This window comes from Muscardinus avellanarius (assembly GCF_963383645.1).
Source record: "Muscardinus avellanarius genome assembly, chromosome: 16".
In the NCBI taxonomy this organism is placed as follows: Eukaryota; Metazoa; Chordata; class Mammalia; order Rodentia; family Gliridae; genus Muscardinus; species Muscardinus avellanarius.
This window is the reverse complement of record NC_137802.1, coordinates 69,987,818-70,012,771: the sequence shown is the minus strand read 5'-3', so window position 1 is coordinate 70,012,771 and position 24,954 is coordinate 69,987,818. Positions and strand designations below refer to the sequence as shown.

The window sequence follows — 24,954 nt, the reverse complement described above, 5'->3', positions numbered from 1 at the left end:
GTTTGCACAGCTAAATATCACATTTACAGTGAGCCCTCCCATTTAAACGGCCAGGCGCAGCGGCTATCATTTCAGCTAATCAGGAGGTTGGGACAGGAGGACAGCCTCCCCAACTTAATGAGATCCTGGCCTCAAAATAAAAAATAAAAAGGGCTGGGGCTGCCACTCAGTGGTAAAAGACTGGGTTGAATCCCCGGGACCGCAAAAAATAAAGTAGGCCGTCCCATTTGTAGGAAACAGAGAAGGGGAATGAGTGCTGTCGGGCAGGGCGTTTCTTTTTGGGGTGAGGAAAATGTTCTAGAAAATGGTGATAGCTGTACAACCAATCCCGTGACTAAACTAAAAAAACAAAGCACACCTATTAAACTGTACACCTTAAACTGTTGAGTTATGGTTCCTGAATAATATCTTTGTATGTGTGTCTGTGTGTGTTGCTGGGGATGAAACCCATGGGCATCCTACCTCTGAGCTACACCCCAGCCCTACTTTCTTATCTTGAACCGGGGTCCCACTAAGTTGCGGAGAGCCTCACTAAGTAGCCGAGGCTGGCTGAGAACCTTTATGAACTCCTGTCTCAGCCTCCCAAATCCTGGGATTACAAGCGTGCGCCACCATGCCCAGCTTAATTTCTGTATTATACTTTTCAGGAAATTACCAGCAAAAGTTTTGCCCCAGTAAAGGTGTTTAACTTTCCTAAATGAGTTTTTGGTTTATTTACAGATGTTACCTTCTTGTTTTAAAACTTGAGATGATTTTTATCTCGTGTGTGTGCGTGTGTGTGTGTGTAGTGGTGGGAATTGAACACAAAAGCTACTTGAGCTACACCCGCATCCCTTTTCCTTTTTTATTCTGAAATAGTCTTGCAAAGTTGCAAAGGCTGGCCTTGAACCTGTGATCCTCCAGGGATGACAGGCATGCACCCCCACGCCTGGCTCTTATCTTATTAACTGGCCACTCTGCGACCTATCACAAAGAGGGAGGACTCCTCAGAGCGGCACAGGTGCGCTCCCCTTCACCCCCAGCCGCACGCAGCGCGGCGTGTGCTTCCTATTGCCAGGCAGCAAGCAGGATCTGTGCGTGACGGATGGCCCGGGCTCTGAGCCCAGGCGGGGTCTTTAAGCAGAAAACGTTTACATTCTATTACATGATTATTAGAAACTCGAGATCGATGCACTGGGAAGAACACCTCAAACAATGAGAATGTCAGGTCCCTTCCTCCACTAGCTTTAAATAGCTAAATACTTTTCTATAAACTTTAACCGCGCGCATTCGCCGACTGCCCTGTGGAGGGCAAGGCGCTTCTCCAGCCCTGCTCTGGATGCAGCCTCCCTCCCGGCGCCGTCAAATGCTTCTGTAGTCAGAGCCCCGGGCCACGATGGCGGCAGCCTCCCATTCCACGGCGAAGAAGGAGAGTGTTCCAAAAAACCCGAATATCACCATGACCAGGAGTTGCCAATGAAGGAGAAGGTAGTTGCTGTAGAAAAACGCCATCGCTGCGCAGATAGACTGGGGACAAAGGAGCCGAGTCACCACACAGCTGACAGCCTCAAGGCTGGCCCGCCACGCCCACCACCGCCACCCAAGGAACGGCTGGAGCAGGCTGACTCCTCTTTCCACCTGTGGACAGGACCTTGCTGGGCGTAGCCTGCACCACCAGCTCCCCGCCAGCGCCGGCCGGCCAGCGGAGCGCGCTCTCTGTGGAAGGCCCGCTGGGCGATGGCGCCGGGCACGCCCTGGAGGTCACCTCGATCTGCTCTGCGCGCACAGACCCGAGCTGCAGCCTCTCTTCCCAGGGAGGGGAAATCCCACCACCCACTGCACCAGCTGAGCGCAAACCCTGTCAAAGGACATTCCTAACTCTCATTCATTCATTCATGCATTGTGGTACTAGGGAGAAGACCCAGGGGCATATGGAGTTTGTTTCCAACCTACACCTCCAGCTCTATTTTTTGTTTTTTTTTTTAATTTTGAAATAGGGTCTTACTAGGTTGATGAGAGCCTCACTACTTGCTGAGGCTGTCCTTGAACCTGTGATCCTCCTGTCTCAGCCTCCCAAATACTGGGAAGAAATGCAAGTGTGCACCACCATGCCTGGCACCTGACTCTTTTGTTTAAATTTTTATTTTCTGTGTATGTGCGTGCACGTGTGCATGTGTATGGTACTGGGGATGGAACTCAGGGGCCTTCTACCTCTGGAAGAACTATTTTTTTTTTTAGCATTGGAGATCGAAGCCAGGGGCATTCTACCTCCGAGCTACACCCCCAGCCCTATTTTTATTCTTTATTTGGAAACAGGGTCTCACTGAGTTGTAGAGGGCCTCACTAAGAGCTGAGGCTGGCTGCGAATGCGATCCTCCCTTCTCAGCCTCCAAATGCTGGGATGACAAGCGTGCCCACCACGCCCGGCATTCTCTTATCTTGAAACATGGCCTCACTAAAGCTGAGGCTGGCTGTGAACGTGTTGTGATCCTCAGTGTCCGCCTCCCAAGTACCGGGATTACAAGCGCGCACCACCACGCGCAGCTCCCAGCTCTCAAACCACAATACCAGTGACCAAAGAAACGGGAAAGTTGTAAGGAGGGCTCGGCGCACTCTAAAGCGGTTACCTGAACAAACTTAAAGATGGCAAAGGCCGGCGCGCTGTCCTCGGAGTAGAGAAAGCCAAGGATGCTGAGCAGCTGGGTATTGAAGCAGCTGTCTCCAAGACCCAGCAGAAAACTGCAGAGAATGGCGACTTCTTTGCTGAAAAATGTAAAAACAAACTTAGTATAAGTAGCATCAGTATTTGCTAGAGCCACTAAAGACTGAAAAGCAACCCACCCACAAAAGCATTTTCCAAGTTTCAAATATACAGAAACAAGAATAAACAAACGCTAGCAGTTAATACAGCCTTCTTTTGTTTTGGCAGGGCTAGAGACCGAACTCAAGATACTGCACATCTCGGCCAATGCTCTACCACGGAGCTTCCCCCAGACTCTGGATTAGTAGTTTTTTTTTTGTGCTGGGGATACAATCCAGGGATGTTCTACCTCCGAACTATACGCACAGCCCCGTTTTATACACACACACACACACACACACACACACACACACAATTTATTTATATTCTACCTCCAAGATACACCCCCAGCCCTGTTTTTATTCTTTATTTTGAAACAAGGTCTCACTGAGCTGCAGAGGGCCTCGCTAAGTAGCTGAGGCTGGCTGTCAACCGTGATCCTCCTGTCTCAGCCTCCCCAATGCTGGGATTACAAGCGTGCGCCACCACACCTGGCTTATATTTTTTATTCTGAAACAGGGTCTCATTAAGTTGTTGTGGGTCTCACTACATTGCTGAGGCTGGCCTCGACCCTGTGATCCTTCTGTCTTAAGTAGTGGGATTACAAGCATGTGCCGCTATGACCAGATTAGCATTTATAAAGAAAAAAGTCAGGCTCAAATGCACATACCTTCACATTCTAGCACTGGCTTGCTGTCTGTTTGGGAAGCAAATGCTGTTTTTTAGGCCAGGTCACCCTCAGATTTGTGGGTCTAGACATAAATTGCTGCGTGTGTGATAAACTTCAGAGCTGAACGCAGAATGCTTGCCTCGCATGTACGAGGTCCCAGGCTTCAGGCCCAGGCAGTGCAAAAATAAATCAATGAGCCGGGTGTGGAGGCTGAGATAGGAGGACCGCAGGTTCTCGGCCAGCCTCAGCAATCAGTGGGGCCCTCCTCACATAGTGACACTGTTTCAAAATTAAAACAGCCAGGCGTGGTGGCGCACGCTTGTAATCCTCACGCTTGGGAGGCGGAGACAGGAGGATCACGCAGGTTAGACGCCAGCCGTGCTGGTGTAAGAGACCCTGTTTCAAAAATATAAAATAGGTCTGGGAGTGTAGCCCGGAGGTAGAAGAGCTTCCAGGAACCCCAGTACCACACACAAATAAATAAATAAATAAAATAAAATAAAAAAAAACCCCAAAAACCTAGGGCTGGGATGTGGCTCAGAGGTAGAATGCCCCGGGTTCCATCCCCAGCACCAATGAATCAATGAACCAATGCACGTGGATGCAATCAACCAGTATCCTCACCACCTTCAGGAAGGGCCCCGAAGGACTGCGCGCAACCCAGCCGGCAAACCTTCCCCATTCCTCTGGGGCCTGACTTTGGGGTATTTCACTGTTTTTTCTTTTTTTGCAGAACTAAGAATTGAATCGAGGGGCATTCTGCCTCTGAGCTACATCCCCATCCCTATTTCTTATTCTTTTTTTTTTTTTTTTGGTGGGTCTGGGGATAGAACCCAGGGGCATCTGACCTCCGAGCTACACCCCCTACCCTAAAGAAAAAAAATTCTTTATTTTGAAACCAGGTCTCACTGAGTTGCAGAGGGCCTCACTAGGTAGCTGAGGCTGTCTGCGAACCGCGATCCTCCAGGTTTCAGTCTCCTGAATGCCGGGATTACAAACGTGCGCCACCACGCCCGGCTCTTATTTTTATTTTGAAATAGGGCCTCACTACGTAGCTGAGGCTGGCTGCAAACCGCGATCCTCCTGTCTCAGCCTCCCGGGTACTGAGATTACAAGCAGGCGCCACCACGCCTGGCTTCACTGCTCTCAAAACAGACATAAAATGGCTAGCAGATATTTCCATGTCCCCTTATACTTCAAGAAGGCTTAGTGGGGGGCAAGGTCAAAAGCAATCATTGTAGAAATAACTTGGGATTCTCCACAGATTCCCACTTCTAGACTCCATTACCCCTGACAGACGAGCTTATAAAAACAGCAGATTCCGAAGAGGCTTAAGTGGTCCACTTCAAATATCCAGCCATCCCGCACCTCCCGCCTGCCCATGAGCCACGAGGAAATGGCCAGAACTGACCTGGGCCCGATGTACGCACTGCTGTCCGTCCCCTCCACGGGAGTGAGTGGGGCATCTCCGGGGATGTTGAGAAATATCAAATAGAAAGCTATAAAGTGCACCAGGACGCCCAGCAGCACGACTGGATTCCTACCGAAACGGTTACTCTTGCTCAGCAGGCCAAAGAGGCTTCCGCCTGCAAATGAAGAAGCCAGAAACATTACTAACGTTACCCACGTACTGCATGACGTGAAACGACCGGACGTGAGCGATGATCCAAGTGCAGAGAATAATGCTCCCCGACATCTGCCCCGACGTCCTCCACTCAGCCCACAGCGACAACAGTGATGGCCGAACACCACCTGTAACAGGAAAGGTTTCGGCAGTGCTTGTGTTTCTATCCAGTCACGTGCTGCGTTTCTTTTCCATAAGTCATCGCACCCTAAAAGCCATCCCCTTTGAAAGATAGCTTACAACAGAAATAAAATAAAAAGGTGCAATTTATCAACCTCTACTATGGTTTTGTTGTCATCACAACTGAAAGGCCGTCACTGGAAAATGTCAGTACAGTGCGTGAGCTCCAAGGCTGGGAAGGAGGCCTGTCTACGAGGGTTCAGCCGTCTCACGAGCTTGGGAGGTCTCCACAGAGAGAAGGGAAGAGAATACCTGCCTATCTGAAAGGAAGGAGACCTTGAAATGCTTATGTGATTTCTAGCCTAGAAATTATCTAGAAGCCGGGTGTGGTGGCGCACGCCTGTAATCCCAGTACTTGGGAGGCTGAGACAGGAGGAGTGCAGGTTTGAGGCCAGCCTCAGCTACTTAGTGAGACCCTGTTTCAAAATAAAGAGTAAAAAGCCAGGCGTGGTGGCGCACGCTTGTCATCCCCGCGCTTGGGAGGCAGAGACAGGAGGATCGCGCAGGTTCGAAGCCAGCCGCACGCGCTGGCTTAGGAGACCCTCTTTCCAAATAAAAAAAATGTAAAAATAGGTCTGCGAGTGTAGCCCAGAGGTAGAAGGGCTTCCAGGAATCCCAGTACCACCAAATAAATAAAATAAAATAAATAAATAAATAAATAAATAAATAGTAAAAAATAGGGCTGAGAGTGTAGCTTGGAGGTTAAATGCCCTTGGGTTCCATCCCCGGTTCCCAAAAAAAAAAAGCACCAAGGCCAGGACTGGGGGCCGGGGTGTGGCTAAGTGGGCGCACACCTGCAAGCATGTGCGAGGCCCTGATCTCCAGCACACAAACAAAAATAAGGCACTACCTGAACATCTCAAGTGGGTAAACTGCAAAGCCTGCAAAGTTTTCAACTTTTTCTTTTTAAAAGCTAGCCGGGCGTGGTGGCGCACGCTTGTAATCCCAGCATTCAGGAGGCCGAGACCTGGAGGATCACGGTTCTGGAGGATCGCGGTTCTGGAGGATCGCGGTTCGCGAACAGCCTCAGCTACTTAGTGAGGCCCTCTGCAACTCACTGAGACCCGGTTTCAAAATAAAAAATAAAAAATAGGGCAGGGGGTATAGCTCGGAGGTCAAATGCCCCTGGGTTCCATCCCCAGACCCCCAAAATAAAAAATAAAAATAAAAAGCTACCCTAGGACTGTCACAGATGCTAGATGATCAAAGGCATCGTAAAAATGACTTGCATTCCATATTCAAAAGGTTAAGCAAGCATGGTGGCACATGCCTGCACTTGGGAGGCTGAGACAGGAGGATCAGAGATTTGTGGGGGGGGACTGGAGCAGCTCAGCCCAGTGCTAACTGCAACCAGCCAGACCGTGGCTGGCCAGGACGGCCTGCTCTCGCCCCTCCCTCCACTACGCAAGCCCCCGATCCTTACCTCCTTTTAAAATGTATTTTAGCCGGGCGTGGTGGCGCACGCTTGTCATCCCCGCTTGTCATCCCCGCACTTGGGAGGCAGAGACAGGAGGATCGCGCAGGTTCAAAGCCAGCCGCGCGTGCTGGCTTAGGAGACCCTGTTTCTAAATAAAAATGTAAAAATAGGTCTGGGAGTGTAGCCCGGAGGTAGAAGGGCTTCCAGGAACCCCAGTACCACCCAAAATAAATAAATAAATAAATAAATAAATAAATAAATAAATAAATAAATAGAAATAAAATGTATTTTATTTGGTATTGGGGATTGAACCCACTGCCCTTCTGCCTCCAAGCTACACCGCAGCTCTTTCTACTTTTTCGTTAGAAATAGGATCTAAGTTGCTGGGGCTGCCTTTGAACCCGCAATTCTCCCATCTTAGCTTCCAAATCCTGAGAGTACAGGTGTGCACCACCATGCCCAGCTCCGACTGGGTCGCTGAGAGATGGCAGCGCCTGGTCTGCTGGGACCACCAGGCTGGGGCCGCAGCCCAAGGACCACAGCGGCCTCTCAAGGACACGAGCCCACGCGAGCAAAGTAGGCGACTGGTGTGACGCTCTGCAGCCCACACCTACACTATGGGGTGTGAGCCCACACCCCAGGCTCAGGAAACTCGCCCGAAGACCAGGCGGCAAATGGCCGTGGTGCGAGTAACTTACCCCACGGGGCTCAGAGGGAAAAAATCACACGTAAGAAAGAGGAAAAGATGATAATTAATGAAAGTGTTGATCATAGGTGAATCTCTTATAGGTTAGGTGATTTCCAGATTATTTTTGTATTTTCCTGGAAGAGATCTTAAAACCCTGGGAATTTTCTCAGTGGCAGGAGTGTTTTCTGTGACTCATAAGGGGGCACTTTCAACCATACTGAAGTTTGTGTTAATGACGTAACTCTCGGGGAAAGAAGGCCTGGTCCCAGGCACAGCTTCAGAATGTGGGCTGGCTGCCAGGAAGACCACGCCTTGACTCAAGGGCTGGAGCATCCAGGCCCCTTCCCCACCCAGGGGAGGAGGGGAGAGGGGTTACATTCAGCCACCCACAGCCAATGGTCCCACTATCACTTCTAAACAACAAAATCTTCCTCAGAACCCCTAAAGAGGCCTGGGGGAGCTTCCTGGCTGTGCCCACACTCATGTGCTTGGAGGGTACTGCACCCAACCCCATGAGGCCAGGACTCCTCTACTCGGGCCCTTCAGACCTCATCACCTGGCTCTTCCTGTGTGTCCTTTATAATCAACTACAGTGGGAGTGTAGTACGTTCCAAGTTCTTTGAGTTGTTTTAGAAAACTATCAAACTGAAAGAGGGTGGGGGCCGTAAGAGCCCTCAAACTAGCCCGGCATGGTAGCACATACTTGTGATTCCAGTACCTGGGAGGCTGAGACAGAAGGATCCCAGGTTTGAGGTCAGCCTTAGCAACTTAGCTAGGCCCTTGGCAACTTAAGTGAGACTCTGCTTCAAAAACCAAAAAATTAGCTGGGCATGGTGGTGCACGCTTATAACCCCAGCATTTAGGAGGCTGAGACAGGAGGATCATAATTTAAGGCCAGCCTCGGCTACCTATTAGCAAGATCCTTTGCAACTTAGTGAGACCCTGTTTCAAAAACTAAAAAATAAAATAGGGACGGGGCTCTAGCTGAGATAGAATGCCTCTGGTTTCAATCTCCAGTACCAAACACACAACCCTCACACTTACAGCCGAGTGAGATGGAAGTGTGGGTATCCTGACAGGATCTGTGTCTGGAATGAACCCTTAAAACGCTGAGCGCTTAATAAACATCACAAGAGGTCACTGTTCTTGACTAAGCTCCTGCTCCAGGCCCCAGAAGACTAAAAATGAAAACGGAGTCACGTAGGCTAAGATTCCATGTCCCCACGCCAAGATTAAGTTGTTCTCACCTTCCGGAAAATGAGATAAGTAATATTCCTGAACAGGTCAGTTTCAAGAAGCAGAACACAAAACCCCCCCTTGCCTTCATCCTTACATCCCTTAAGCCTTGCCGAAGGTAACCTGAAAAAACCAGCCAGTTATTTTTCTAGTCCCATCTCCCTGTTCCACCACCTTCCAAAGAAAGTAACCTTGAAGTGGCTGGTGGATTTTATTGTTTTGTTAGCCCTTCTCTGTCTGTAAAGCCAGACTCTTTTGTTCAGCCCAACAGAACAATTATTCTATGCTATAAAACGTAGTGTTGTCTGGTTCTACAACATAAAAACTGATCTCAATTAACTAAGACTGAACTGTTACACTCCCCCTAAGTATTTTAAGAGGGAAAATTAGGACAATCATATTTGCTTATTTATTATTTCTGTGAATTATTTGGTATTTTATAATTTATCTATCTTAGAATAAGTGATTATTGAAAAACATACCTCTTTCGATAAAAAATAAGGAAAATAGAATTCAAGGATAGAGAGGCAGAGTATGCTTAAAATTTCTTTTTAACTATTTATTATTATTATTATTATTATTTTTTTTTTTTTGGTGGTACTGGGGATGGAACCCAGACGCTTTCTACCTCCAGGCTATACTCCCAGACCTTTTTTTATATTTTATTTAGAAACAGGGTCTCATTAGGTTGCTGAGAGCCTCACTCAGTAGCTGAGGCTGGCTTCGAACCCGTGTGATCCTCCTGTCTCAGCCTCCCAAGCGCGGGGATGACAAGCGTATGCCACCACGCCCGGCTCTTTTTAACTATTTAAAATAACGGATATTTTTAATGCAAAGGATCTTTAAAAATTTAACCAACCTAAAATTTCTCCAATGCCGGTAAAAATGCCAGAAAGTCCAATGAGGCTTTTCTCGTCTGTTCCAAATTTATTCACAGCACCAATACAGGTTCCATACACACCAGAGAAGAAAGTCAGCTCCAGACCTTGAGGAAGAGAAGCAGATTTAACTTAACTTTACATGCGCTCTCTTCTTGCTCTATGTCAAACAGTATTTGAGGTTTGACATGCCTGTGTGTATAAAGCACATACATAAAACAGAACTCAAAAAGACTGAAATGTTACTTCCCCAACGCAGCATTGCATGCCGCTTGACTAAGGACTGGAAAGTGGCCGCGTGCCGTGGCCGGAAGCTCGCGCCCCACCGAGCCCCTCGTGGAAAGCCCCACACCCATGGTTACTTGGAGAAGGCCTTCCTGACGGGGCCAGCGCCCGCACATGGAGACACTGGCAGAGAGCCGCCTGCCTGTCAGTCACATGAGCACGCAGCCACGTGGCTGCACGGTAAACAGGAAGCAAGCCCACACCAGCAGACAGCGTGCAGACACCCTGGTTTGGAACTCCAGCCCCAAGAACTGTAAGAAATGAACGCCTGTCGATTGAACCCCTCGCCTGGGGTAACTGGCTACAGAGGCGCAAGCAAAGGCACCACGCGCCGGCCGCTCCACGCATCCTCCGGGGGCTCTGCGGGCAGGCGAGCGATGCGTAGGACTTAACAGGTCTGCCACGGGGCGCGCAGAGGCGCTCACCGCCCTTGGGAGCAGCGTGCCAGGGGCGTGGCAGCGCTCCCACTCCTGCTGGGTTACGTTCTTCTGTACTGCAAAGCCGAAGCGCGCTCTACTGTGGCTCTAAGGCACCCTAATGTCTGGGTTCAGTCCCCAGCACAACACACACAGACAGACAAAATAATGCTTTAATTAAGGCCCCTTTTTCCCCTAGGAAAAGAAAATGCCTGAAATTAGGTTAAAAAATGAGGGTAGCCGGGCGTGGTGGCACACGCTTGCAGTCCCTGCGCTTGGGAGGCTGAGACAGGAGGATCACACAGGTTCGAAGCCAGCCTCAGCTGGCTTAAGAGACCCTGTTTAGCCGGGTGTAATCACCGCGCTTGGGAGGCGGAGACAGGAGGATCGCGCTGGTTCGGAGCCAGCCCCGCTGGCTTAAGAGACCCTGTTTCCAAATAAAAAATATAAAATAGGTCTGGGAGTGTAGCCCGTGGGAGTGTATCCCGGAGGTAGAAGGGCTTCCAGGAACCCCAGTACCACCAAAAAAAAAAAAGAGACCCTGTTTCCAAATAAAATATAAAATAGGTCTGGGAGGGTAGCCCGGAGGTAGAAGGCCCCTGGGTTCTACCCCCAGGATCATAAAAAAAAAAAAGAGGGTAAATCAATAAAAGCCCTTTACTCCTCAGTGCTACAAACCTTAAAGGGGAATTTCAAAGATGTCTTAACATTTATTCTATTTCTCCTAAAAAGATAAAGCAGCCAGGCGCGGTCTGCACACTGCAGTCACAGCTACTTGGGAGGTGGAGGCAGGAAGACGGTGGCAAGTTCAAGGCCAGCCTGGTAACACAGTGAGATCCTGTCTCAAAATAAAGTAATACTTTAAAAAAGGACTGGGGTGCCGGGCATGGTGGGCACGCTTGTAATCCCCGCGCTTGGGAGGCGGAGACAGGAGGATCGCGCAGGTTCGAAGCCAGCCGCGCGCGCTGGCTTAGGAGACCCTGTTTCCAAAAATAAAAAAAATAGGTCTGGGAGTGTAGCCCGGATATAGAAGGGCTTCCAGGAACCCCAGTACCACACACGCATAAAAAAAGTACTGGGGTGCAGCTCAGTGACAGAGTGCTTGCCTAACGTCGGGGTGTACTCTAGTAATCCTAGTACTTAGGAGCCTGACAGATTTGAAGCCAGCCTTAGCAAATTAGGGAGACTCCTAGCAAGCTACTGAGACTGTGCTTCAAAATAAAATACAAGGGATGGGGGTGTAGCTCAGAAGGGAATGCCCTTGGATTCAATCTCCAGTACCACAAAAAGAAAGAAAGAGAGAAAAAAAGAAAGAGAGAGAGAAAGAAGGAAAGAAAGAAAGAAGGAAAGAAAGGGAGGAAGGGAAGAAATTAGATAATTGGCACAGTGCTGCACTTTTTTTTGTGTGTGTGGTACTGGGGTTCCTGGAAACCCTTCTACCTCTGGGGTACCCTCCCAGACCTACTTTATCTTTTTATTTGGAAATAGGGTCTCTTAAACCAGCTCGGCTGGCTTCAAACCTGTGCGATCCTCCGATCCTCCTGTCTCCGCCTCCCAAGCGTGGGAATTACAAGCGTGCGCCACCACGCCCTGCTTACCGCAGCACTTTTTAAAAGGAAATGGGTCTCATCATTTTTAAGACCTAAGAGGGCTGGGCATGGTGGCACATGTCTGCTACTTTCAAGTACTTGGGAAGCTGAGACAAGAGAATTGCAGGTTCAAGGCTAGCCTCACAACTTCGGGAGAAGCTATTTCAAAATTAAAAAAAAAATAGAATAGGGCTGAGGGTGTTGCTCAAAGGTAGAATGTCCCTGGATTTAATCCCCAGTACCAAAACAAGAGAAGCAGGCCTACAGGCGAGGGGTGCACGTGCTGTGGCTTCAGACCCTTGCTCGCGGCTGGCTCCCAAGCGGCGCGCTGCGTCCCCGTGAAGCTGCAGGACCCTCCCTGGCTATTTCCCGTGGTGTTCCCTGTTGTCTCAAAGCCACCGGAACTGCTGAGCCACTGGCCCTGGTTTTCTTTCCTTCGTGTGGACCCCTCCCGCACTGAGTCTGGGCCAGCCCCGGGGTCTGTGGTCACCTACAGAGTGCTGCGGAGAGGATCCCCAGCAAGGTCCAGCCTGACCTTCAGGGAGGCCTGGCAGTTCTTCCTAATCCTTCGGGGGTCTTAAAGCACTAAAGCAAAGTCGGCTCACCTGCCACATCACGAAATCTCACAAGGGGATGTCATGCAGGTGGGCAGGCCCGGGGACTCTGTGGACAGACAGACATCTGACCCCAGCAAGGTACCGATGTGGGAGTGAAGGTGTCTTGGAAGTTCTGGCCCCAGATGTCCTCTGAGAGCAGCCACAAGAGACCCAAGAGCGGTCGCCGGCGAAAGCGCCCAGCGCCATGGCCCAAGCACAGGTGTGGGTCCTAGCACTGCCGTGCTCAGCCGGGCCCCAGGCGGCCCTGGCGGTCGGGCTGTTACCTGTGTAAGCAGTCGTGATACTGAGCAGCAGCATCTCCTTGGTGACGCACAACTTAAGAGACTTCTCTGTAAAAAAAAAAATCAAGAGCACTCAGCGAGGCTTCCATTAAAACACAAGTTCCAAAACATGTCTCCAACCCAAACACCCCTGCCTGATAGGACCAGTGAGCAAACACTTCGGGACAGAAGCTTTCAGATTCACACACTGAAATTATGGACTAAATTAATAAAAGGACTGTTTCGAACAACTTCGGTATAGCCTAGAATTGTTTTTTTTTTTTTTTTTTTTTTTTTTTTTTGGTGGTACTGGGGCTCCTGGAAGCCCTTCTACCTCCAGGCTACACTCCCAGACCTATTTTTTCATTTTCATTTTTGGAAACAGGGTCTCCTAAGCCAGCGCGCGCGGCTGGCTTCGAACCTGCGCGATCCTCCTGTCTCCGCCTCCCAAGCGCGGGGATTACAAGCGTGCGCCACCACGCCCGGCTAGAATTGTATTTTCCTCAATGGAGTTCCCAGTTCTTGTAACAAAAACATAAAAGGGGGGAAAGAAATAGAATCAAGCAAATGTTAGCCGGGCGCGGTGGCGCATGCTTGTAATCCCTGAATTTGGGAAGCTGCGACAGGAGGATCACGGTTCGCAGACAGCCTCAGCTACTTAGTGAGGCCTTACGCAGCTCAGTGAGACCCGGTTTCAAAGTGAAAAGCCGGGCGAGTGGCGCACGCTTGTCATCCCAGCATTCAGGAGGCTGAGACCGGAGGATCACGGTGCATGGACAGCCTCAGCTACTTAGTGAGGCCCTCTGCAACTCAGTAAGACCCGGTTTTAAAATAAAGAATAAAAACTAGGGCAGGGGCTGTAGCTCGGAGGTCTAATGCCTAATGCCCCTGGGTTCCATCCCCAGACCCGCAAAAAAAAAAAAAAAAAAAAAAAAAAGAAGAATAATAAAAATTAGGGCTGGGGCTGGGCGTGGCGGTGTATGTTTGTAATCCCAGCATTCGGGAGGCTGAGACTGGAGGATCGCAGTTCGCGGACACCTCAGCTACTTAGTGAGGCCCTCTGCAACTCAGTGAGACCGGTTTCAAAATAAAGAATAAAAAGTAGGGCAGGGGGTGTAGTTCGGAAGTCGAAAGCCCCTGGGTTCCATCCCCAGACCCGCAAAAAAAAAAAAAAAATAGGGCTGGGGGTGTAGCCTTCACCAATTGTCAAACTGCAATTTCTCTGAGTTTGTTAACGAGTACTCTCCCCTCTGACTCTTCCGGAAGCCAGGGCCCTCGAGACTGAGGACAGGTGGCCTCCCATCTTGGTAGGCTCCGGCCGACTTAATTACATATGCAGCCCAGCCTGCAGCTATGAACGCATTCCGGAAACATTCGGAATGCAGAAAGCCAAAGCCTGATAAACAGCGCTAATGATTCGCCCTGGTCGAGTGCAAGGCTCACACTCTGGAGTCCTCGGTCAAAAGAAGCTTGGATCCTCTGAGCAAGGCCCGCCGATGAGATCAGGAGTCTGCGTTCTAGCCGGAGGCGACTCATGAGGCGAGAGCTCCTGGGCAGAAGCTGGTGCCCGTTTCTGAGGGAACCCCAGAGCTCCACTATGAGAATCACCCTCTGCCATCAGACAGCCTGGGCTCAAAGCCCAGCTCAGCCATCCACCTACCAACTGGCGGGGTTTCCTTTATTTTCCTTTTTCTTTTTTGTATGTGTGTGGGAGTGGCTACTGGGGGTTAAACCCAAGGGCATTCTACCTCTGAGCTACGCCCTCAGCCTTCCCTTTTTTTTTATCTTGAAACAGGGTCTCACTAAGTTACTAAGGGTCTAAGTTGCTGAGGCTGGCCTCAAACCTATATTCCTCCCATCCAAGCCTCCCAAGTGCTAGGATTCCAGGCATGTGCCATCACACGGGATCTTTTTTCTAAGCCCCAGTGTTCTCTAAAACGGATACTCAGCGCTGCCAATCACAGAGTGCTCTGAGCGCTACAGCGGCACGCCCATGGAGAGCGTAGCAGAGAGCAGAGGCCTCGGGCAGGGAGGACTCGGACGTGGTGACTGCTCTTCCTCGACCCTGCTTTGCTCAGGAGAGGCCCACCTCAGGCATGGGGCCTGAGGCTCCCCGGCCCTGCCCGCCTCCCTCACACACCTGCCGGGTTGGGCAGCCACAGAACCCACCCACGCCCGCCGTGTCAAACACACTGAGGGGCGCGAGAGCTGCGTGCTGGACAAATGAAAACACTGGGGGGGGGGGTCGCCAGTCCAAAGCTACCAGGGAAGAGGGGGGAGGCAAGTGCTGAGGTGTCCCCAACACTTCCTGCATCTCGGACACAGGAAGGACTTACTGAACGCATCAACTGCCTTCGCCACGTTGCCCTGGGCAGACCTGCGGAAAGAAAACGAGTTTTTTCCTTGAAAGTTAAAAAGAACAAAAATATCATCCCGATTCTAAGTGGCGATCCCATTTTCATTTCAGTGTGTAAAAGTTCTGTCCTCTGGATGCCCCCAATGCGCCACGCTCTGGGAGCGCTTCGCTCCGGGGAATGTGCTTAAAGTGCGACCTGGCCCCTCTTTTTTCTCAACTATCAAGACTCTTTCACAATAAACTGACTACACATATTCTTTCATGAATGTCCTCTTCAGAAATGATACTTCAGGCAGGACAGAAATATTCTCTATTTTGATATTTTCAAACTATGAAAATAATCTGTGAATACTCAGTAAGAAAAAATAAAAATGAGCCAGTCGTGATGGTGCGCGCTAGTGATCCCAGCCTCGGGGAGGCTGGGACGGGAGGATTCACGACAGCCGCTGCTACCACTTAGTGGGGCCCTTTGCAACTCAGCGAGACGCTTTTTCTAAATAAAGAATAAAAAACAGGGCTCGGGGTGTAGCTTGGAGGTGGAATGCCCCTGGGTTCCATCCCCAGTACTGCAATAAATAAATAAATAAATAAAAATTAAGTTCAGTATTAAAATTTCTCAAAATCACTAATATCCTCTGCATCACATGACTGGGATATATAATCATCTTTTGGTTAAAGACATGGGCATTGGCATCAGAGTCCTGACTTTGACCATCTCTGTAAATTTCATTTCCTCATCTGTTAAATAAAAACTCTGCCACTTACTGGTGAGAAATAAATGAGATGATCTAAGTATAACTGATAATCTGGGTGTGGGGGCTCAGGCGCGTACTTGTGAGGCTGAGACAGGAAGGTAACAGGTTCGAGGACAGCCTCAGCAAGTAGTAAGACATCAACCTTGCCAGACCCTGTTTCCAAAGAAAAATAAAATAGAACTGGGGTATAACTTGGAGGTAGAATGCCTCTGGGCTCAATCCCCAGCGCCACACACACACAAAAAAGTATACTGATAAGATTACAGTGATAAAGCTTATTTTAAAAGACTGCACTTTTTTACCCTATCAGCCAAATCTACTTTTCTTAGATAGCTCTCCTCCACACCCAATTCCTTTCTTTCTCTCTTTCTTCTTTGTGGTACTGGGGATAGAACCCAGGGCATTCTATTTCCAAGCTACATTCCCAGCTCATTTTTTAATTTGGAAACAGGGACTTCCTAAGTTGCTGAGAGTGACCTCAAACTTGTGATCTTCCTGTCTCAGCCTCCAAAGTACTAGGACTAAACTCAGCTTAGTACAAGAATTAATGTACTAAGAATTCACCGGGCATGGGCAAGGCAAAATCTGACATTGTCAGCTCATATCCATCCTCTCAGGCCCTCCAATGGTGGCTGCCCACCTCTCTAGGCAAAGTCAGGACCACTCGCCCCGCTCTCTCTCCTCGGCCTCCCCTGGAGACTCTGTAACTGCAACTCCCAACCCCAGCCCAGTATTCTAAGCCCCCTTTTCTGTGCTGCATTTCTCCTGGTTAAAATATTAGATAGTGGCCAGGCGTGGTGACGCACGCTTGTAATCCCAGCATTCGGGAGGCTGAGACCAGAGGATCGCGGACAGCCTCAGCTCTTAGTGAGGCCCTCTGCAACTCGGTAAGACCTGGTTTCAAAATAAAGAATAAAAACAGAGCAAGGGGTGTAGGTCAGAGGTCGAATGCCCCTGGGTTCCATCCCTAGTTCTGCAAAAAAAAAAAAAAAAAAAAAAAAAGATACCATCGGGCGTAGTGGTGCACGCTTGTAATCCCCGCGCTTGGGAGGCTGAGACAGGAGGATCGCACGGGTTCGAAGCCAGCCTCAGCCACTTAGTGAGGCTCTCGGCAACTTAGTGAGACCCTGTTTCCAAATAAAATATAAAATGGGTCTGGGAGTATAGCCCGGAGGTAGAAGGCCTCTGGGTTCCACCCCCAGTACCACCAAAAAAATAAAAAAAAAAAGGGAGAGGGGGTGTAGCTTGGAGATCGAACGCCCCTGGGTTCCACCCCCAGACCCGCAAAAAAAAAAAAAAAAAAAAAATCTAGAAGATGCTGCAGAGAAATCGCCGGTAACGTTTTGGATGGCATCACCACTGAACTGCGCTCGGGTAACGTGCAACACACGGCTACGCACGTGCTTCCCATTTAGGGAAAGTGCCGTAGGTACAGGTCAGCCAAGAGCCAGGCAGCGCAGGCGGGGAGCCTGGTGGTGCCGGGCGCTCGCCCACACAGACCGGAGCCAGGGCCACAGACTGCGCTGTTTTCTTTTGAGCTCGCTCCCCTGCACACGGTCCACAGGCGTGCTGCCCCGCACAGGGAGGAACCTCGGGCTGGAGACAGGGCTACTGCTGGTGTCCAGCCACACGCGGGCCCGAGGCGGAGCTGGGAAGGGGCTCGATCCCGTGGGCCTGTCACTGCCTCCCTCGGGGACCCTCCTTCTTCCCTCGCGGCGCCCCTCCTCTCCTCCCTCTCCTTTGCTCGCCCACCGTCCCCTCCTGTCTGCCTGCGGGCCCTTCTGAGTATCAGCTATCAGTTTCGGCAGAGCAGGTTGCTAATCCCTAAACCCAATCCACCCCAAATGTACTTGAACGCCAAAGGGAACGTTCCCCAGTTCTTACTCGCTGCCTTCCATGTCCTGGTCATCAGAAGATTCATCTTCTCCAAGGACAAGTTCAGAATCCGGCTTCCGAATGAGAAAGAAGAGGACTGTCCCCACAAGGCTAATCACGGTCAGGGCAATGAACACCGTTCTTCGGTCACTCTCTAAAGAAAGAAGGCAGAAAGCGTCCTTTAGACGACTCCAGAATTAGTTTGGGGTCCAGGGTTGCTTTTAAGCAGTAAAACACATCAGTAAAAACTTATGCGTAGCCGGGCACGGTGGCGCACGCTTGTAACCCCGGCATTTGGGAGGCTGAGACCAGAGGATCGCAGTTTACGGACAGCCTCAGCTACTTAGTGAGGCCCTTTGCAACTCAGTGAGACCCTGTTTCAAAATAAAGACTAAGCCGGGCGTGGAGGCGCACGCTTGTCATCCCAGCATTCGGGAGGCTGAGACCAGAGGATCGCGGTTTTCGGACAGCCTCAGCTACTTTGTGAGGCCCTTTGCAACTCAGTGAGACCCAGTTTCAAAATTAGGAATAAAAAACAGGGCAGGGGGTGTAGCTCGGAGGTCGAATGCCCCTGGGTCCCATCCCCAGACCCACAAAAAATAAAGAAAGAAAAAAAGAATAAAAAGTAGGGGTGGGGTGTAGCTAGGAGGTAGAATGCTCCTGGGTTCCATCCCCAGCACCACACACAACAACAAAAACCTTATAAATAGGCCACTTCCATTATCTTTTAGTTAGGGAAATACTAACAAGCCAAAAACAGCACAAGAATTCCTTCTTTTATCAAGGAAGTGCACAGACACAACACCCGGGACAGGGTGCGCTTGGCGGTCTCTACGAGATTTAAGCAGAACACTAGCTAGCTTCACTGCCTTCTCCTTCGCCCTGGGGATGCGCCCCGAGGCGCGGCCACGCACTGTAACCCTCGCAGGTCCAAGAAAACCCTTACTAAAAGCAACCGGTGAAGGCCCGAGGCACCAGGGTTCAATGGAACACTGAATACAGCTAAAATGGGCATTTCTGCGGAAATGCTATTATGATCTAGAACGTATGTGAATAAAGCAACGTGCATAAAACAAACCTGATATGTGAGTTTTCCCTTGCCAGGCAAAATATATGTAGAGATTTCCAAAGAACAAGCTGAGGAGAGAAAAGGGAGAGGACGCTGGGAAATTACTGTAACACTTTCGGTGTTTCACATAATCATCCCACGACACTTGAAAGCATCTACCTGCCGCGTCAGTGAGCGGCCGCGACTCTACCCGCTCTTGTCTCAGACACTTAAGCGGCCCAGATGGAATTCAGACTCCATCCATGTGACAGTAACCTGATTCAGAGCGCCCGTCACAGCGGCCTGAGTCACCCTGGAACATGTGATTTACTGGCCCTCTGCAAATGACTCCCCGGAAACAAGCTCACGCTACTTTTAAAATCCTAATGGACCCGGGCGTGGTGGCGCACGCGTGTCATCCCAGCATTCGGGAGGCTGAGACAGGAGGGCCGCGGTTCGCGGACAGCCTCAGCTACTTAGTGAGGCCCTCCGCGACTCAGTGAGACCCGGTCTCAAAATAAAGAATAAAAAACAGGGCAGGGGGTGTAGCTCGGAGGTCGAATGCCCCTGGGTTCCATCCCCAGACCCACAAAAAAAAAAAAAAAAAGAAAGAAAAAAAAAAGAATCCTAATGGATCTATGAAAACACATATATGATTTAGTTATCTGCCTCCAATTGGGCATTTTATTTAGTGTACTTTCCTAAGGAAGAAATCATTCTCTTACACTAAGGTCTCTTAGCCTGACTTCTGTATTTTCGTGTGCTCATCTACAGCTATCAGTACAACTCAGTGGGAGCAGAGCAGCGAGAGTCCAGATAGTGATGGCTTAAGTTCAGGTCAGCTGGGCGTGGTAGCACACACTTGTAATCCCAGGACTTGGGAGGCCAAGAGACAGGAGGATCACAGGTTTGTGGCCAGCCTCCACAACTCAGTGAAACCCTGTTACAAAATAAGGAATAAAAAAAAAGGGGCTGGGAGTGTACCTCAGAGGTAGAATGCCCCTGGGTTCCATCCCCAGAACTACCAAAAAAAAAAAAAAAATTCGTTACTTTTATTAATTTTTAAAATTGATTTATTTTGTAGTACTGGGAATTGAAACCAGAGAGGTTCTGATAAATTGCCAGCCTGTTTTTCTTTTAAGATAGGGCCTCAAAAATAAATAAATAAATAAAAATAAGATAACTTATTCAAAATAAATAAATAAATAAAAATAAGACAGGGCCTCACCAAATTTCCCAGGCTGACTTCAAACTTAGTCCTCTGGCCTCAGGCTCTCTAAGAGCTGGAATTACAGGAGTGAATCCCCACGTTCAGCTAAATTACTTTACTTTTATTCTATTTTCTCATCTGTAAAGCAGAGCTAATGCTTTCTCACATCATAAGGTTGTGTGAGGATTATGTAAAACTAAGCAAAGAACTCAACAGATACTCAATATATGGAGATTAATATTTTCTATTTATAAATCTTAAGTCCCAGTGAGGTACTTCCATACATTTTTAGTAATCCTATACAATTTTCAATCTGTCATATTCAGCTAAAAACTTAAGTCACAAAACATGGGAGATCTATTTTTCAATGAAATAAAGACCTGAAAAATGTGACCAAAAAAAAGAAAGACTGAGTTCCAAAGAAAGCCTTACCTAGACTGTAAGAGTGCCCAGAAAATTCCACTGTTTCTCCCGATAGTATGCTCATCTGAATTTATTGTCAGGCAGTTTCCTTGTGCCGTCCAAAGTACTACAATGCAAAGCAAACCACAAGTTTATCACAGGAACGATGCAATCACTCGCCTTCACACACTAAACACTTACACGATACCGGTAGACAGGCCCCAGAAACGGACACGGAGAGGATAAAAACCAAAGTGCTTACCAGCAGCTGCAATCCCAAGGAAAACAGAGGCCGTGTAGAAGGACCACGGGAAAGGCTGGATAAAAACGGCAATGTACATGCTAAAATGTAACAGGTCAACGTATTACAGTCAAACAAAACCTGAAACGCTGCCGAGCATCCTTCCAGGAACCAGCTCTGACGGGCCTCTCCTTTCACTTGTGGTACCGGGAATTGAACCCAGGGGCGTGCTACCTCCAACCTATTCCTTCAACCCTTTTTTTTTTTTGGCAGTATTGGGGGTGGAACCCAGAGGCTTTCTACCTCCGGGCTATACTCCCAGACCTATTTTATACTTTATTTGGAAACAGGGTCTAAGTTGCTGAGAGCCTCACTAAGTAGCTGAGGCTGGCTTCGAACCTGTGCGACCCTTCTGTCTCAGCCTCCCAAGTACTGAAATTACAAGCGTGCGCCACCACGCCCGGTTCTTGCTGTTTTGAAACCATGTCACACTAGGTGCCGAGATGGCCCGCGAACCCATGGTCCTCCGCCTCCGCCTCCCAAGCACTGGGATTGCAAGCACAGGCCAGCACGGCCTGCAGTTTTAATGTCCAGAGCTTTGGTTATTTTCACCTGCAGCCCTTTTAGTCGAGGTAATGGGAAGCAAGATTATGTCATGGGAAGCTCGCTTGTCAATCCTTACAGAACAGAATTTTTAAAACATGTTATCAGTAAAACAAAACCAACAAGCAGAGAGCCAAATCCCTAAAATACCCACTATATCCTACTCAGTCCAAGTCTGCGAGCTCTTGTTAAAAGCTTACTATGTGCCTGAAGGATGCTGGGAGTGTCCAAATTAGCTAAAAGATTGCACCACTCACCTGTAAAATAACCCACTGGCAAACATGGCGAGCTGGAGTCCCACAATCGCAACCACTGACGGTGTGATCAAATTGGAAGCTGAGAACATTCCGTAAATAATCGCCATGCTGTACACATACGGCAAAAGGAAAGAACAAACCAGACCCCTGAGCGCTGTCTCAAAAGGCTGTTTTTGTTGTTTTTGCAGTACTGGGATTGGCACCCAGGGCCTCCCACCTGCAGGACAAGTACTCTTACCACTGGACTAAACCCAAGAACGTTCTACCTCTGAGCTATATCTCCAATACTTTTTCAAAACTATTTTTGTGGCCCTAGGGATTGAACCCGGGGCATTCTACCTAGGAGCTACATCCTCAGCCCTATTTTATTTTTATTTTAAAACAGGGTCTCGCTAGGCTGATGAAACTCTTATTTGCTGAGGCTGCCCCCGAATCTGAGATCCTCCTGTCTTAGCCTCCGAAGTACTAGGATTACAAACATGCACCACCACGCCCAGCTTAAATTATTTGGGGAGAGGGTCACACGAAACTGCTCAAGCTGGTCTCAAAATTTCAATTCTCCTGCCTCGGTCTCCCCGAGTAACTGCGAGTCTAGATGCACTCCATCATGCCTGGCTTCAAAATTCCCCTTTAAAAACCTCTTTGGAATCTGTAGATTTCGTAGTAAATATTCATATTCATTTTATATCATAAAGCTCAATACTACATTAAAAATTTTCATGTGTACAAAACACTGAAGTCCCATCAGATGTTTCTTGGAATCAGTATGCTTCTAACGACACATTCCTGTATGTATGGGTGAATTCTAACTTCCGATAGACAATGAGTACTGTGATGGTACTTTATAGATATTTCCTCTTTTAATCCTAACAGTTCTAGCAAGAAAATACTGCTACTAACCTCATTTTACAGAAAGGAAAACTGAAAAGAGCGGAGTGAAGTTAATTGCCAAAAGTTTGAATGGGTGGCTGGTGAATGGTGAATCGGGATCCCATCCCTGGCAATCTGACAACAGTCCTGCTCTACAAAGTTAGCTTACAACTCCCGGCAACTGCAGGACACTTCTTTACTATGAATAAAAGCACAGGGTTAGCCGGGCGTGGTGGCGCACGCTTGTAATCCCCGCGCTTGGGAGGCAGAGACAGGAGGATCGCGCAGGTTCGAAGCCAGCCGCACGCGCTGGCTTAGGAGACCCTGTTTCCAAATAAAAATGTAAAAATAGGTCTGGGAGTGTAGCCCGGAGGTAGAAGGGCTTCCAGGAACCCCAGTACCACCCCCCCCCAAAAAAAAAAACACAGGGTTATATAACTTGCCTAAACAGGATTTTTTTTTGGTGTGTGTGTGTGGGTACTAGGTGTTAAACCAGGGGCATGTTCTACCTCTGAGCTACACCCTAGCTCCTTTTATTTTTTATTTTGAAACACAATCTCACTAAGTTGATGGAAGTCTTGCGAAGTTGCTGAGGCTGGCCTCAAACCTGCGATCCTCCTGTCTCAATCTCCCAAGTCTTGGGATTACAGGCATGTTCCACTGCACCCAGCAGCTTACATCAGAATTTAACTCAAAGTAACGGCCTCACTTAAACATTTTCAGTTACTATGAACCCAGCCCTACTACATAAGCAAAGTGTGACCAAAACATTCCCAGGGTCCTGATGTAAATGGTTTTTATGAACACGTGTAATGTGTTCTGTCACTTGTTCTTCAGAACACACAAAAGTTGTGATATTATTATTAATCACCAAGAAAAATGATTATTAACATCCTTCACTCTCAGATATATAGGAGACTTGGGATAGGTAATAAAGAATCAAATAAGAGTTGCGGGGAAGAAAATGCCACAACCCGATAAGTATAGAGAAACAAAGAAACTTGTCTGTGTAGCTCAATTTATCCATTCCACAATGTAAATATGTTTTAAAATGTTATGCAGGTTGCTGGGCGTGGTGGTGCACGCTTGTAACCCCGGCATTTGGGAGGCTGAGACCCTAGGATCGCGGTTCGCGGACAGCCTCAGCTACTTAGTGAGGTCCTCTGGATCTTAGTGAGACCCTGTTTCAAAATAAAGAATAAAAAACAGGTCAGGGGGTGTAGGTCGGAGGTCAAATGCCCCTGGGTTCCATTCCCAGACCCGCAAAAAAAAAAAAAAAAAAGTTATGCAGATAAAAATATACAACTTCTGTTTGTCAATTTTAAATAGCTTTTTTAAAAAAACGTTTGTTTGTATATACAAGTATGTTACATTCCCAGCTACAACTTCAAGGTACTTACACTTTGTGAAGATCTTTTTCCTTTTCTCTTCCGGTAAAACGAGTACTAAATACCTTAAAAATCTCAAAGTATGTGATGAAACTAGTCGTTTTGAAACTATAGAAACGGGAAGATCACATGATTCAAGAATCACATGAAACATCTGTCTAGGATGGAAAATTGTAATTGTGGCAGTATCTGAGCGCTTATTAAATGTCAAGCACTAAGCCAAACGCTTTATAGCCATCACCTGTGCAAAGAAACTAGGCTCAGGAAACGACTCTGCCAAGATAAGGACACGATCAAGCTGTGAACCCAGCATTTCAAACCCAGTGTCTAAGGCCGAAGGGAACCTAAAATCCTCCCCTTTATTACATCCTTTCCCACGAGCGTCGTCTGGACAGAAAAGAAAAAACAGCGATCGACACTCATTTAACCGCTGGGTTTTATCTGGTGGTTCTGATGGAATTTAAGCCACCGCTCCTACACCGGGAGTCAAGCGCAGCACGTCGTACCTGGTATACCCGCTGCCAGGGAAATCCGTCCTGTTTAAGCTCGCGATGACGGTTTGCTGTGTGGGAGATAAAAGTAATCAAGGAGAATGTTTTGCAGTCTCCCTCCCGATCCTGGGAAGTCTGATTCCAAGTTCTCAGAACTCGCGATGCCCAGTACTCAACTCACGGGTCCACTGGAGAGGGGAAGGGGCCGGAGGACCGAGCCGGCCGCACTCCGGGGAGGGGCGCCACTCACCTCCACGTTCCCACAAGTCTGGAAGGCGGTGAAGAGGAACATGAAGGCAACTCCCAGAATAACGACGTTGAAGAGCTTCTTGGATTCCGGGGACATTTTGGCTCTCGGCTCTGCAGGGCGGCAGCGGCCCGGTGCGGTCAGATGGCCAATGGCCCTGCGGGGCGAGGAGGCGGCGGGCCGGGGCGCCGGGCCGGGTGAAGGTGTCCCCGCCGGCGCGCAGGGCGCCCGAGGGTGCGACGAGCCGGGAGCCCGCGCCGCGCCGAGGCCACGGCCAGCCGGCGGCGCGCGGCCCCGCCCCCGACGCGGGTCACGTGGTCGGTCAGCTGACCGCGCCGCGGCGCCCGCTGGGAAACGTAGTCCGCCGGCCGGGGCCGCGCATGCGCGCAGCGAAGGCACCGGCCCCGGGCGCCACAGGGCCGGGGGCGAAACCCCGGGAAGGGCAGTCGGGATCCGCGGGAGGGGGTCTGCGAAGGCCAGGGACGCCGAAGGGCGCGCGGGAGCAGGAATACCGCTCCGACCCAGGCGGGGCCGAGGGACGAGCCCCGGAGCTGCGTGGAGCTCCGGGATTG

General features: G+C 49.2%; 1 protein-coding gene across 2 annotated transcripts; it reads right to left on the bottom strand.

Moving 5' to 3' along the window:
* Window positions 1-1,341: 1,341 nt before the first annotated feature.
* Window positions 1,342-24,481, bottom strand: MFSD11 (major facilitator superfamily domain containing 11; the record flags this gene model as incomplete). Of its 2 annotated transcripts, XM_080713342.1 has the most annotated exons (13): window positions 1,342-1,506; window positions 2,607-2,742; window positions 4,861-5,035; window positions 9,454-9,579; window positions 12,643-12,708; window positions 14,976-15,016; window positions 17,635-17,779; window positions 18,704-18,762; window positions 20,316-20,412; window positions 20,548-20,627; window positions 21,387-21,494; window positions 24,151-24,206; window positions 24,386-24,481. In XM_080713342.1, 13 exons carry the CDS (start codon window positions 24,479-24,481, stop codon window positions 1,342-1,344), a joined length of 1,350 nt encoding a protein of 449 aa, XP_080569468.1. The 2 variants fall into 2 exon arrangements, with proteins under 2 accessions (XP_080569468.1, XP_080569469.1); XM_080713343.1 differs by lacking the exons at window positions 18,704-18,762; window positions 20,316-20,412.
* Between the last annotated feature and the right edge of the window lie 473 nt (window positions 24,482-24,954).